At 44.2% G+C, this 13,450-nt stretch overlaps 1 protein-coding gene across 1 annotated transcript in view; it reads right to left on the reverse strand.

The window, feature by feature from the left end:
- Positions 1–13,450, reverse strand: part of LOC141129504 (uncharacterized) — a 147,250-nt gene that overhangs the window by 65,925 nt on the left and 67,875 nt on the right. Inside the window, exon 4 of the mRNA XM_073617576.1 lies at positions 5,693–5,920. Within this exon, the coding sequence (XP_073473677.1) occupies positions 5,693–5,920 (228 nt within the window). The remainder of the gene's footprint in view (positions 1–5,692; positions 5,921–13,450) is intronic.

Below are 13,450 nucleotides of genomic sequence, written 5' to 3' on the forward strand. Positions count from 1 at the left end.
GTCGGTGTTAAACTGGCCATAGACGGATCAAAATTCGGCCAGGTCAGCAGGAACTGACTGAATTTCAATGTACAGTGCCTTGAAAAAGTATTCATACCCCTTGAAATTTTCCACATTTTGTCATGTTACAACCAAAAACGTAAATGTATTTTATTGGGATTTTATGTGATAAACCAACACAAAGTGGCACATAATTGTGAAGTGGAAGCAAAATGATAAATGGCTTTCATTTTTTTTTACAAATAAATATGTGAAAAGTGTGGGGGGCATTTGTATTCAGCCCCCTTTTACTCTGATACCCCCAACTAAAATCTAGGGGAACCAATTGCCTTCAGAAGTCACCTAATTAGTAAATAGAGTCCACCTGTGTGTAATTTAATCTAAGTATAAATACAGCTGTTCTGTGAAGCCCTCATAGGTTTGTTGAGAACCTTAGTGAACAAACAGCATCATGAAGGCCAAGGAACACACCAGAAAGGTGGAGAAGTTTAAAACGGGGTTAGGTTATGAAAAACTATCCCAAGCTTTGAACATCTCATTGAGCTCTGTTCAATCCATCATCGGTAAATGGAAAGAGTATGGCACAACTGCAAACCTACCAAGACATGGCCGTCCACCTAAACTGACCGGCCAGGCAAGGAGAGCATTCATCAGAGAAGCAGCCAAGAGGTCCATGGTAACTCTGGAGGAGCTTCAGAGATCCACAGCTCAGGTGGGAGAATCTGTCCACAGGACAACTATTAGTCGTGTTCTCCACAAATCTGTCCTTAATGCAAGAGTGGCAAGAAGAAAGCCATAACTGGAAGAAAGCCATAAGAAGTCCCGTTTGCAGTTTGTGAGAAGCCATGTGGAGGACACAGCAAACATGTGGAAGAAGGTGCTCTGGTCAGATTAGACCAAAATTGAACTCTCTGGCCTAAAAGCAAAATGCTATGTGTGGCGAAAAACTTACACTGCACATCACCCTGAACACACCATCCCCACTGTGAAACATGGTGGTGGCAGCATCATGTTGTAGGGATGTTTTTTTTTCAGCAGGGACATGGAAGATGGTCAGAGTTGATGGGAAGATGAATGGAGCCAAATACAGGACAATCTTAGAAGAAAACCTGTTATGCCCCGTACACACGGTCGGACTTTGTTCGGACATTCCGACAACAAAATCCTAGGATTTTTTCCGACGGATGTTGGCTCAAACTTGTTTTGCCTACACACGGTCGCACAAAGTTGTCGGAATTTCCGATCGACAACAACGCGGTCACGTACACCACGTACAACGAGACTAGAAAAGGCCGGTTCAGAACCAAGCGCGGCACCCTTTGGGCTCCTTATGCTAATCTCGTGTTAGTAAAAGTTTGGTGAGAGACGATTCGCGCTTTTTCAGACTCGTGGCTTTCAGATCGTTTTCTGCCGTTCAGTTTGTGCTTGTGGGTTTGTATCTGCTCTTCAGTGCGTGCGATCAGTTCGTATCGGAGTTTTCTGTGTGATCTTGCCTGCTCGTTGCTGTTTTTCAGGTCGCTCTTCACAGGCCTTGCTGTTTTTCAGTGCGTTCTGTTACTTCGTTCTGAGCAGCCGACCGTTTTCTAGCCATGTTTCGTATGCGTACTCCTCGTAGAGTTCGTGCTGTGCGGGGGCTTGGTGTTGGGGTCCTGACCTTGACACAAGTCCAGTCCATGAACAGGGTGAGGAGGAGTTCATGGACCAAGAATTGGTTGCTTCAGCGTGACCAGTTCTCTCACATGCCTTTGCTCCGTGAGATCCCTGAGAATAATCCTGATGATTTCAGGAACTTTCTCAGGATGACGGACCCCGTATTTCACCGTTTGTTGGCTTCGCTGACCCCCTATATCAGCAGGCAGGATACCTGCATGAGGCAAGCCATCACTCCGGAGCAGAGGTTGGTCGCTACCTTGCGGTATTTGGCCACAGGGAGAAGTCTGCAGGACCTCAAGTTCTCGACAGGCATCTCCCCCCAGGCTCTTCTTTGTGGACATTTACTGCTTGTGTTTGTTAGAGCTGACCCTGACAGAAATGTGTGGAGTGCAGAAAATGTTGTGATTGTGTAACCTTATACAAAGCACTGTTGGCTGTTATTTACTAAATGCAAAAACACATTTCACTACAAGTGCACTTGCAACTGCACTGAAACTGCACTTGTAGTGCAAAGTGGATTTGCCCTTAGGAAATAACGTCACTGAGCTCTGCCCAGCACCTGCAACATCTTCTTTGTTCTATGGACAGAAGATGGTGAACCTCTATCCACAGACACCATTTTCAGAGACTCAGGATTTAATAGACTTTTCTGCTGAGGAGGAACAACAACCCGGTGAGCCTTCAGCAGAAAAGCTGGCTTCTGAGCATGGCGCTGTTGACCTCTGCCCACAACAATCAACTCTGCGGGAGCTCCAGGGAGAGAATGTAATCGGCACCTCACAACTGCCAGCAACCCAGCAGAAGGGCTGGCAACAGGACAGAGTGCTGCTGGTCTCTGTCCTCAACTAACAGAAGTTGGAATTCCTGTGATAGTGGATGGGACTTCAGTCTCCACTGACACAACCCCAGAAAAAGCTCTGGAATTGGGACAGAAGGATGTCAGCCTTGCTCTGCAAGCACTGGGGGATTTTCCTCTAGTACACATGGATTAGATCTCAGTCTCCACCTAAATACCCCAGGGATGCTGGGCAGTCGACCCAGGTCTCCAACAGCATGACGAAGTGAGCCCATCCTTCCTGAGGACTGGTGCCCAGAACTTTTTATCTCTGGAGTTGATCCCCTTTTTAATGCCAATATCCTGTTTGCTTTGTTAGCAGCAGCTTGGCACTGCATGCCATTGCTGAGCCTATCATCTACTAGGACCCCCAGGTCCTTTTCCATCCTAGATCCCCCCAGAGGTTCTCCCCCCAGTGTATAGATTGCATTCATATTTTTGCCACCCAAATGCATTATTTTACATTTTTCTACATTGAACCTCATTTGCCATGTAGTTGCCCCTCCCCCATTAATTTGTTTAGATCTTCTTGCAAGGTTTCCACATCCTGTGTAGAAGTTATTGCCCTGCTTAGCTTAGTATCATCCACAAATACAGAGATTGAACTGTTGTACTCACCCTATGGTCCATGCCAGCGGACCTTATTTTGTACAGTAAACGTTTATGGGGAACTGTGTCAAATGCCTTTGCAAATTCCAGATACACCACGTCTACGGGCCTTCCTTTATCTAGATGGCAACTCACCTCCTCATAGAAGGTTAATAAATTGGTTTGGCAAGAACAATTTTTCATGAATCCATGCTGATTACTGCTAATGATACAGTTTTTATTACTAAAATCTTGTATATAGTCCCTTATCATCCCCTCCAAGAGTTTACATACTATTGATGTTAGGCTAACTGGCCTGTAATTCCCCGGGATATATCTTGGCCCTTTTTTAAATATTGGTGCTTTTCTCCAATCAGCTGGTACCATTCCACTCAGTAGACTGTTCGTAAAAATTAGGAATAATGGTCTGGCAATCATTGGACTGAGTTCCTTAACCACTTCAATACCAGGCACTTACACCCCCTTCCTGCCCAAGCCAATTTTCAGCTTTCAGTGCTGTCGCTGTTTAAATGACAATTGCTACACTGTACTCAAACAGAATTTTTATCATTTTGTTCCCACAAATAGAACTTTCTTTTGGTGGTGTTTGATCACCCCTGTGGTTTTTATTTTTTGCTAAACAAATAAAAAAGACCGAAAATTTTGAAAAAAAAGTTTTTCTTTTGTTTCTGTTATAAACTTTTGTAAATAAGTAAGTTTTCTCCTTCACTGATGGGCACCGATGAGGTGGCACTGTAGGGCACTGATGATGGGCACTGATAGGCGGCACTGATGGGCACTGGTAGGCAGCACTGATGGGTGGCACTGATATGCAGCACTGATGGGCATTGATAGGAGGCACTGATGGGCACTCATAGGCGACACTGGGCACTGAAAGGCTGCACTTATGTGTCATTGTGGGTGGCACTGATAGGCGTCACTGCTGGGCACTAATGGGCACTGATAGGCGGTACTGCTGGGCACTGATACGTGGCACTGATATGCGGCACTGATAGATGGCACTGATAGGCATCACTGATGGCACTGGCAGGCATTGGGGGTAGGCACTGATTGGCAGCTGCCTGGGCATTGATTGGCATTTCCCTGGTGGCCTAGGGTGGCATACCTGGTGGTCCAGTGTGGTGGCCATCCCTGGTGGTCCTGGCAGCATCCTGGTGGTCCTAGGAGGACTTCTGAGGGTGGACTGCGCTGATAAACAATCAGCACAGACCCCCCTGTCAGGAGAGCAGCCCATCGGATCTCCTCAACTCGTGTCAGACGCAAGTGAGGAAAGGCCAACCAACAGCTCTTCTTAATTACATCGTGATTAGCCATGATTGGACATGGCTGATCACGTGGTAAAGAGCCTCCGTCAGAGGCTCTTTACCGAGATTGGTGTAGCTGTGTGTCAGACTGAAACATCGCACCATCGATCGCCGCGATGCGCGACCCCACGGGCACGCGTCGACTGTTATCCTGCTGGATGTCATATGATGCCGAGTCAGGATAACTAAACCACCGCCCAGCCATCATTCTGCAATAGGCGGGGCAGGAAGTGGTTAAGGACCCTCGGGTGTAAGCCATCTGGTCCCAGTAACTTATTGATATTAAGTTTTTCAATGCTATTACTATTTCTGTCCTCTGTTAGCCATGAAGGTTCTTCCTGTGAATCCCCCCATTTCCCTCGTGAATACTGAGGAAAAGAATACATTCAAAACCTCTGCCATTTCTCCGTCTTTTTTAACCAGAATCCCTTCATCATCCTTTATGGGGCCAATATGTTCTGATGTCTCTTTCTTACTATTTATATACTTAAAAAAATTCTTGTTTTTTTTTACTCTCCTCCGCTTTGTGCCTTTCGTGTTCTATCTTATTTGCCCTGATTTCATGCTTACATTTCTTATTACATTCTTTGTAAAGTTGGAATGCTGCTAATGACCCCTCAGCCTTGTATTGTTTGAAGACCTTCTCCTTTGTTTTTATATGCATTTTTATGTTGGAGTTAAGCCACCCAGGAATTTTATTAGCTCTTTTAAATTTATTTCCCATTGGGATACACTGGTCAATACCTTTATTTAATATGCTCTTAAAGCACTCCCATTTTTCATCCGTGTTCTTTGTTTCTAGGATTTTATCCCATTCAATATCTTCTAGCAAGGAGCACAGTTTAGGGAAATTGGCTCTTTTGAAATTCAGTGTCTTTGTATTACCCTTGTGTTTCCTATACTTTGTGTTGGTCTATCACATAAAATCCCAATAAAATACATTTACATTTTTGGTTGTAACATGACAAAATGTGGAAATATTCAAGGGGTATGAATAATTTTTCAAGGCACTGTAGCTATGGGCAGGCTGGTTGTACTGAAGTTGATCTCTTCATGCCATCGCTGCTATAGACTCCATCAGTGATCATTGATTGTATTCTGCCAGTGGGGAAGGCTTCTTGCCAGCAGAACACAATAGCGCTATGGGAGGGATTTCCCCATCAACACTGTGTTGATGGGGAATTGAGCAATTTTCTTTTCTTCAACCTGTAGTTGAAGGAAAGAAAACTGCTATATGGATTGCCTCAGGATGTATGTATAAATTTCAGAGATGTCACTGCCTCTCACTCACCTGCACAGAAGATGTTGATGGATCTATTTAGATTATTGATCTGATTGGTGACATCACAGCGGAGGGTTCCGGAGACCGGAGGAGGAAGAGTTACCCGGCTGTGTGAGGAGATGGATCTTCCATCCAAACTCCAGGAATAACGAGGATCTGAACCTTTCACCGAACATTCCGCAACTGCGCTGCCATCCGGGAGACAGGAGGAGTTCATAGTGATGTCAGAGAGGGGGACTGGTGGGACAGAATTCCAGGATATGGTTAGTCAGAGTAATGACATACGTAGAAACTGAGACTTATCACAATAGCCCTATAGGAATATGAAGTCTGCCAGGGCTACCCTCTCCTTCTAAAAGTTCCAGTTATCTGGTTATCATGCTGATCCTCTGACTACCACTGACCTGAAACTAATATATTGTTTGCAAACTCTGGCTTTGCTCTGACTTCACTTGATGCATGCTTGTTTTGGATCAGAGACTTGCAATATAGAACAGGCCATAGATAGATCAAAATTCGGCCAGTTCTGCAGGGACCGGCCAAATTTTGTTCCATGTGTGGCCACTGCACTTGAACAGAGACCCCCCCCCCCTGTCAGAATACAATAGCACATGGGGGAGGATTCCCCCATCCCCCTCAAATATGTGGATGGGGGAGTTGGTTTATTTTTTGTTAAGCCTGCTGGCTGATTGAAAAAAACTGAACCATGTATGGCCAGCTGTAAGATACTAAAACTAGAGACAGCCAGGAAATTAGCCTTATCAGGAGCAGCAGTGGAAGCCCCCACATTTCTAACCCTCACCTATAATTTTATATTTTACAAATGTAAGAAAATCTTAAGGAATGGAAGACCCCTCCTTCACCATACATGGGAGGAACATCTGCAAATCCAAGATGAGGTAATTTCCTCCTCCCAGTTACATAGGTGTATGATGGTTTCCCCATAGCTGACCAGTATGAACATTCAGTGAGCACTGGTTTCCTCTGAATGACTCTATCCTCATAAACAAGTTCTATATTTCCCCATCTCTCAATGCTGGAGGAGGCTGGAAATCCACCATTGGTCTGTCCAATATGGATGTCATCTCCTTCCCCCAACCTGGAGGATAGTACGAGGCCGTACTATCCAGCATTCACTGGTATAAGCAGCCATTTTTACTGAATGAAATAGATTAATTTACTATTGTGGTTAGCTGTGATTGGCCACAGCTAATCACATGGTACAGATGGGCTGTGATTGGCCCTGTCTGTACCATGTGATCATTGTGACCAATCTCAGAGGTCAACACAATTGTACACAATGAATGTCATGAAAGAAAGCCATCTATTGTGTACTATTGTCATGAGATCTGCTGTGATTGGTCACAGCGATCACATGGTATTGGCAGTGGCCTGGTACACTGATCAGTCATCTGCTGTGTCCGGGTGACCGATCGCACTGCAGCTGGCAGCAATAAGTAACTTCCATTTTCAGTTTGATGTTTGCAAGCCATTACCAGCTCTCAGTTTGATCAGATGCTCTCAAAGCAAGGAAGTGGGGTCATACAGACCCCAGAGCTGTCCATAAAGAGGACCTGTCATGCCTATTTCTATCACAAGGGATGTTATTCATCCCTTGTGATAGCAATAAAGTTAATCAAAACACAATTAAAGGGACAGTGTAAAAAATAAAATAAAAATGTAATACAATAAAAAAAATTACTAGAAATGTTAAATTGCTCATGTCCCCCTGTGCTCACACGCAAATGTGAATGCATACGCAGAGGAACACCCCTGGGCATATATAGAGCCCGCTTTGGGGCTCTAGACTACCTCAGCTCCCGGGATAGACTACCCCTCTGGCCCTACTCATAATACATACTATTCTACTCTGTTGTATGTAAGTGCCCAGGACTTGCTCTTTCCTGCTGTGCTTATTTCAATACTAGATCTAATTATATATTGTTCATTGTAGATACCCTATAGCAGTGATGGAAAACCTGGGCACCTCAGATGTTTTGGAACTATATTTTCCATGATGATCATGCACTCTGCAGTGTAGTTGAGCATCATGGGAAATGTAGTTCCAAAACATCTGGGGTGCCAAGGTTCACCATCTCTGCCCGATAGCATCCGCCCCTTGTGTTCATACAAAAAACACATCGGTCATTCAGGATGTAGCTATATGCCTCAATAGGACTCCAGATAGATACATCTATTTATTTTTATGATATTATAATATTTTTTACTCCAATTGTTCAACATTATTTAGTGCTGCCAAGCTAACATATGTATATATATGAATTCATACAGTTCTGTATAACTACCTTTTATACAGCTATTTACCGTGTCATGTATATTTATGAATTTATGACAGTTTTGCCATGTGTGCATCTACTGTATATTGTGTTATTACTCCATTAATGATATGTACCATTGTAATGTATTTATCGTAATTTTATGTCAATTGAAACATATTTAAAACACATTTTTACCTTAACCAGTCAAAAGCCTCATTCAAAGTCCCAATTTTCTTCCTTTTATCGGGTTGGATCGGCTGGTCCAGCAGGAGATAGAGCTGGACGATTGATATCGAGCAGGAATATTTAGGGAATACAACAGAATGCTCTCCGGAGGGATATGACTTTGGTGGCCCTGGATTGCTGAGCCTTACAAATGTTTTTATGTTTGGCGATGAAGGGAAAACCTACCCTTGAGGACCTGCAATAATACAGAGAGGCTATGCTCGGTCTTGTAGGGGTCTCAGAGATTAAACCTGATCTGGAATATTTGCTAAGGAAAGAACAGCATCTGGAAAGGGCATACAGGGAACTGCTAGATCACATTCGGCTCATCACGGATCTGGTGGACCGATTACTGGGAGGGGCTGGGGAAGACCCAGCTGCCATGGTGCACATTGGCACCAATGACAAAGTCAGAAGCAGATGGAGTGTCCTAAAGAACAATAGGGAAAATTGAGGAAAAGGACCTCCAAGGTAGTATTCTCAGGAATACTACCGGTACCTCGAGCCACATCAGAAAGGCAGAGGGAGATTAGGGAAGTAAACAAGTGGCTGAGGAGCTGGTGTAGTAAGGAGGGGTTTGGGTTCCTGGAGAACTGGGCCGACTTCTCAGTAGATCACCAGTACTATAGAAGGGACGGACTGCACCTAAATGAGGAGGGTGCAGATCTGCTGGGAGTGAAGATGGCCAAAAAGTTAGAGGGGTTTTTAAACTAGACGACGGGGGAGAGGGTCCAGAGGTAGAGATAGTCAGTAATAAACATATTCCAGAGGGTAGTATTAGGGGTATTAGTGGTAGGTTGACTAAAGCACATAAACCCAAGGTAAGTTTAGTAGCAAGTCCTATTTGCAATCTCAGAACACCCAATAAAAGGACAGTATGCAACCGGTCTAAACTACGTGGCATGTTCACCAATGCCAGGAGCCTGGTGGACAAGATGGGTGAACTAGAGATACTGTTGTACGAGGGGGATTTCAATTTTATAGGAATTTCAGAGACCTGGTTCAACAGCTCCCAAGATTGGCTGGCAACCATTCAAGGGTATACCCTTAATCACATAAAAAAGGGCGAGGGGTATGCCTATATATCAAGAACATCAATATTAGGGATGAGCCGAACACCCCCCGGTTCGGTCCGCACCAGAACCTGTGAACGGACCGAAAATTCGTACGAACGTTAGAACCCCATTGACATCTATGGGACTCGAACGTTCAAAATCAAAAGTGCTCATTTTAAAGGCTAATTTGCATGGTATTGTCATAAAAAGTGTTTGGGGACCTGGGTCCTGCCCCAGGGGACATGGATCAATGCAAAAAAAAGTTTTAAAAACGGCCGTTTTTTCGGGAGAAGTGATTTTAATGATGCTTAACCACTTAAGGGCCGCCTCACGCCGATTTACGGCGGCAAGGTGGCACGGGCAGGCAGAATCACGTACATATATGTGATCTGCCTCCGATTGGACCCCCCCCGGTGCCCGAGGCGGTCCGCTTCTGACCAGCGGTGATCAGAGATGAGGGGGAGACCATCCGTTCGTGGCCCCCCCTCGGGATCGCCGCTGGCCAATCAAATCATTCCTTTGCTGCTGTATGCTAAACAGCAGCAAAGGAAATGATGTCATCTCTCCTCGGCTTGGTATTTTCCGTTCCGGCGCTGAGGAGAGAAGACTTCACTGTGAGTGAAAACACTATACACACACAGTAGAACATGCCAGGCACACAAAACACCCCCCTTTACCCCCCGATCCCCCCCTATCACCCCCTAATCCCCCCTTCCCCCCCTGTCACCCTGACACCAAGCAGTTTTTTTATTTATTTATTTTTTTTTTTTTCTGATTACTGATTGGTGTCAGTTTGTGACAGTTAGAAGTGTTAGGGCAGTTAGTATTACCCCCCTTTAGGTCTAGGGTACCCCCCTAACCCCCCCCAATAAAGTTTTAACCCCTTGATCACCCCCCGTCACCAGTGTCACTAAGCGATCATTTTTCTGCTCGCTGTATTAGTGTCGCTGGTGACGCTAGTTAGGGAGGTAAATATTTAGGTTCGCCGTCAGCATTTTATAGCGACAGGGAACCCCATATACTACCTAATAAATGTTTTAACCCCTTGATTGCCCCCTAATTAACCCTTTCACCACTGATCACCGTATAACTGTTACAGGTGACGCTGGTTAGTTCGTTTATTTTTTATAGTGTCAGGGCACCCGCCGTTTATTACCGAATAAAGGTTTAGCCCCCTGATCGCCCGGCGGTGATATGCGTCGCCCCAGGCAGCGTCAGATTAGCGCCAGTACCGCTAACACCCACGCACGCAGCATACGCCTCCCTTTTTGGTATAGTATCTGAACGGATAAATATCTGATCCGATCAGATCTATACTAGCGTCCCCAGCAGTTTAGGGTTCCCAAAAACGCAGTGTTAGCGGGATCAGCCCAGATACCTGCTAGCACCTGCATTTTGCCCCTCCGCCCGGCCCAGCCCACCCAAGTGCAGTATCGATCGATCACTGTCACTTACAAAACACTAAACGCATAACTGCAACGTTCGCAGAGTCAGGCTTGATCCCTGCGATCGCTAACAGTTTTTTTGGTAGCGTTTGGTGAACTGGCAAGCACCAGCGGCCTAGTACACCCCGGTCGTAGTCAAACCAGCACTGCAGTAACACTTGGTGACGTGGCGAGTCCCATAAGTGCAGTTCAAGCTGGTGAGGTGACAAGCACAAGTAGTGTCCCGCTGCCACCAAGAAGACAAACACAGGCCCGTCGTGCCCATAGTGCCCTTCCTGCTGCATTCGCCAATCCTAATTGGGAACCCACCACTTCTGCAGCACCCGTACTTCCCCCATTCACATCCCCAACCAAATGCAGTCGGCTGCATGAGAGGCATTTTCTTTATGTCCTCCCGAGTACCCCTACCCAACGAACCCCCCCAAAAAAGATGTTGTGTCTGCAGCAAACGCGGATATAGGCGTGACACCCGCTATTATTGTCCCTCCTGTCCTGACAATCCTGGTCTTTGCATTGGTGAATGTTTTGAACGCTACCATACACTAGTTGAGTATTAGCGTAGGGTACAGCATTACACAGACTAGGCACACTTTCACAGGGTCTCCCAAGATGCCAACTGTAACCTGGAACCGGTTACAGTTATAAAAGTTAGTTACAACAAAAGTGTAAAAAAAATATATATATATATATATATATATATATATATATATATATATATATATTTTTTTTTTTTTTTTACACTTTTGTTGTAACTAACTTTTATAACTGTAACCGGTTCCAACTATTTTATTTTATATATAAAATAAAATAGTTGTCGTTTTATAGTTCTCTCTCTCTCTATTCTCTCTCTATTGTTCTGCTCTTTTTTACTGTATTCTATTCTGCAATGTTTTATTGTTATTATGTTTTATCATGTTTGCTTTTCAGGTATGCAATTTTTTATACTTTACTGTTTACTGTGCTTTTTTTGTTAACCATTTTTTTGTCTTCAGGTACGCCATTCACGACTTTGAGTGGTTATACAAGAATAATGCCTGCAGGTTTAGGTATCATCTTGGTATCATTCTTTTCAGCCAGCGGTCGGCTTTCATGTAAAAGCAATCCTAGTGGCTAATTAGCCTCTAGACTGCTTTTACAAGCCGTGGGAGGGAATGCCCCCCCCCACCATCTTCCGTGTTTTTCTCTGGCTCTCCTGTCTCAACAGGGAACCTGAGAATGCAGCCGGTGATTCAGCCAGCTCACCATAGAGCTGATCAGAGACCAGAGTGGCTCCAAACATCTCTATGGCCTAAGAAACCGGAAGCTACTAGCATTTTATGACTTAGATTTCGCCGGATGTAAATAGCGCCATTGGGAAATTGGGAAAGCATTTTATCACACCGATCTTGGTGTGGTCAGATGCTTTGAGGGCAGAGGAGAGATCTAGGGTCTAATAGACCCCAATTTTTTCAAAAAAAGAGTACCTGTCACTACCTATTGCTATCATAGGGGATATTTACATTCCCTGAGATAACAATAAAAATGATTAAAAAAAAAAAAATGAAAGGAACAGTTTAAAAATAAGAAAAAAAAAAAGCACCCCTGTCCCCCCCCTGCTCTCGCGCAAAGGCGAACGCAAGCGTCGGTCTGGCGTCAAATGTAAACAGCAATTGCACCATGCATGTGAGGTATCACCGCGAACTTCAGATCGAGGGCAGTAACTTTAGCAGTAGACCTCCTCTGTAAATCTAAAGTGGTAACCTGTAAAGGCTTTTAAAGTCTTTTAAAAATGTATTTAGTTTGTCTCCAATGCACGTTTGTGTGCAATTCTAAAGCATGTCATGTTTGGTATCCATGTACTCAGCCTAAGATCATCTTTTTTATTTCATCAAACATTTGGGCAATATAGTGTGTTTTAGTGCATTAAAATTTAAAAAAGTGTGTTTTTTCCCCAAAATATGCGTTTGAAAAATCGCTGCGCAAATACTGTGTGAAAAAAAAAAATGAAACACCCACCATTTTAATCTGTAGGGCATTTGCTTTAAAAAAATATATAATGTTTGGGGGATCAAAGTAATTTTCTTGCAAAAAAAAAAAATTCATGTAAACAAAAAGTGTCAGAAAGGGCTTTGTCTTCAAGTGGTTAGAAGAGTGGGTGATGTGTGACATAAGCTTCTAAATGTTGTGCATAAAATGCCAGGACAGTTCAAACCCCCCCAAATGACCCATTTTGGAAAGTAGACACCCCAAGCTATTTGCTGAGAGGCATGTCGAGTCCATGGAATATTTTATATTGTGACACAAGTTGCGGGAAAGAGACAAATTTTTTTTTTTGCACAAAGTTGTCACTAAATGATATATTGCTCAAACATGCCATGGGAATATGTGAAATTACACCCCAAAATACATTCTGTTGCTCCTCCTGAGTACGGGGATACCACATGTGTGAGACTTTTTGGGAGCCTAGCCGCGTTCAGGACCCCGAAACCCAAGCACCGCCTTCATGCTTTCTAAGGGCGTAAATTTTTGATTTCACTCTTCACTGCCTATCACAGTTTCGGAGGCCATGGAATGCCCAGGTGGCACAAACCCCCCCCCCCCAAATGACCCCATTTTGGAAAGTAGACACCCCAAGCTATTTGATGAGAGGTATAGTGAGTATTTTGCAGACCTCAGTTTTTGTCACAAAGTTTTGAACATTGAAAAAAGAAAAAAAAATGTTTTTTCTTGTCTTTCTTCATTTTCAAAAACAAATGAGAGCTGCAAAATACTCACCATGCCTCT

The sequence above is a fragment of the Aquarana catesbeiana genome, linkage group LG02, assembly GCF_042186555.1.
Source record: "Aquarana catesbeiana isolate 2022-GZ linkage group LG02, ASM4218655v1, whole genome shotgun sequence".
Taxonomy (NCBI): domain Eukaryota; kingdom Metazoa; phylum Chordata; class Amphibia; order Anura; family Ranidae; genus Aquarana; species Aquarana catesbeiana.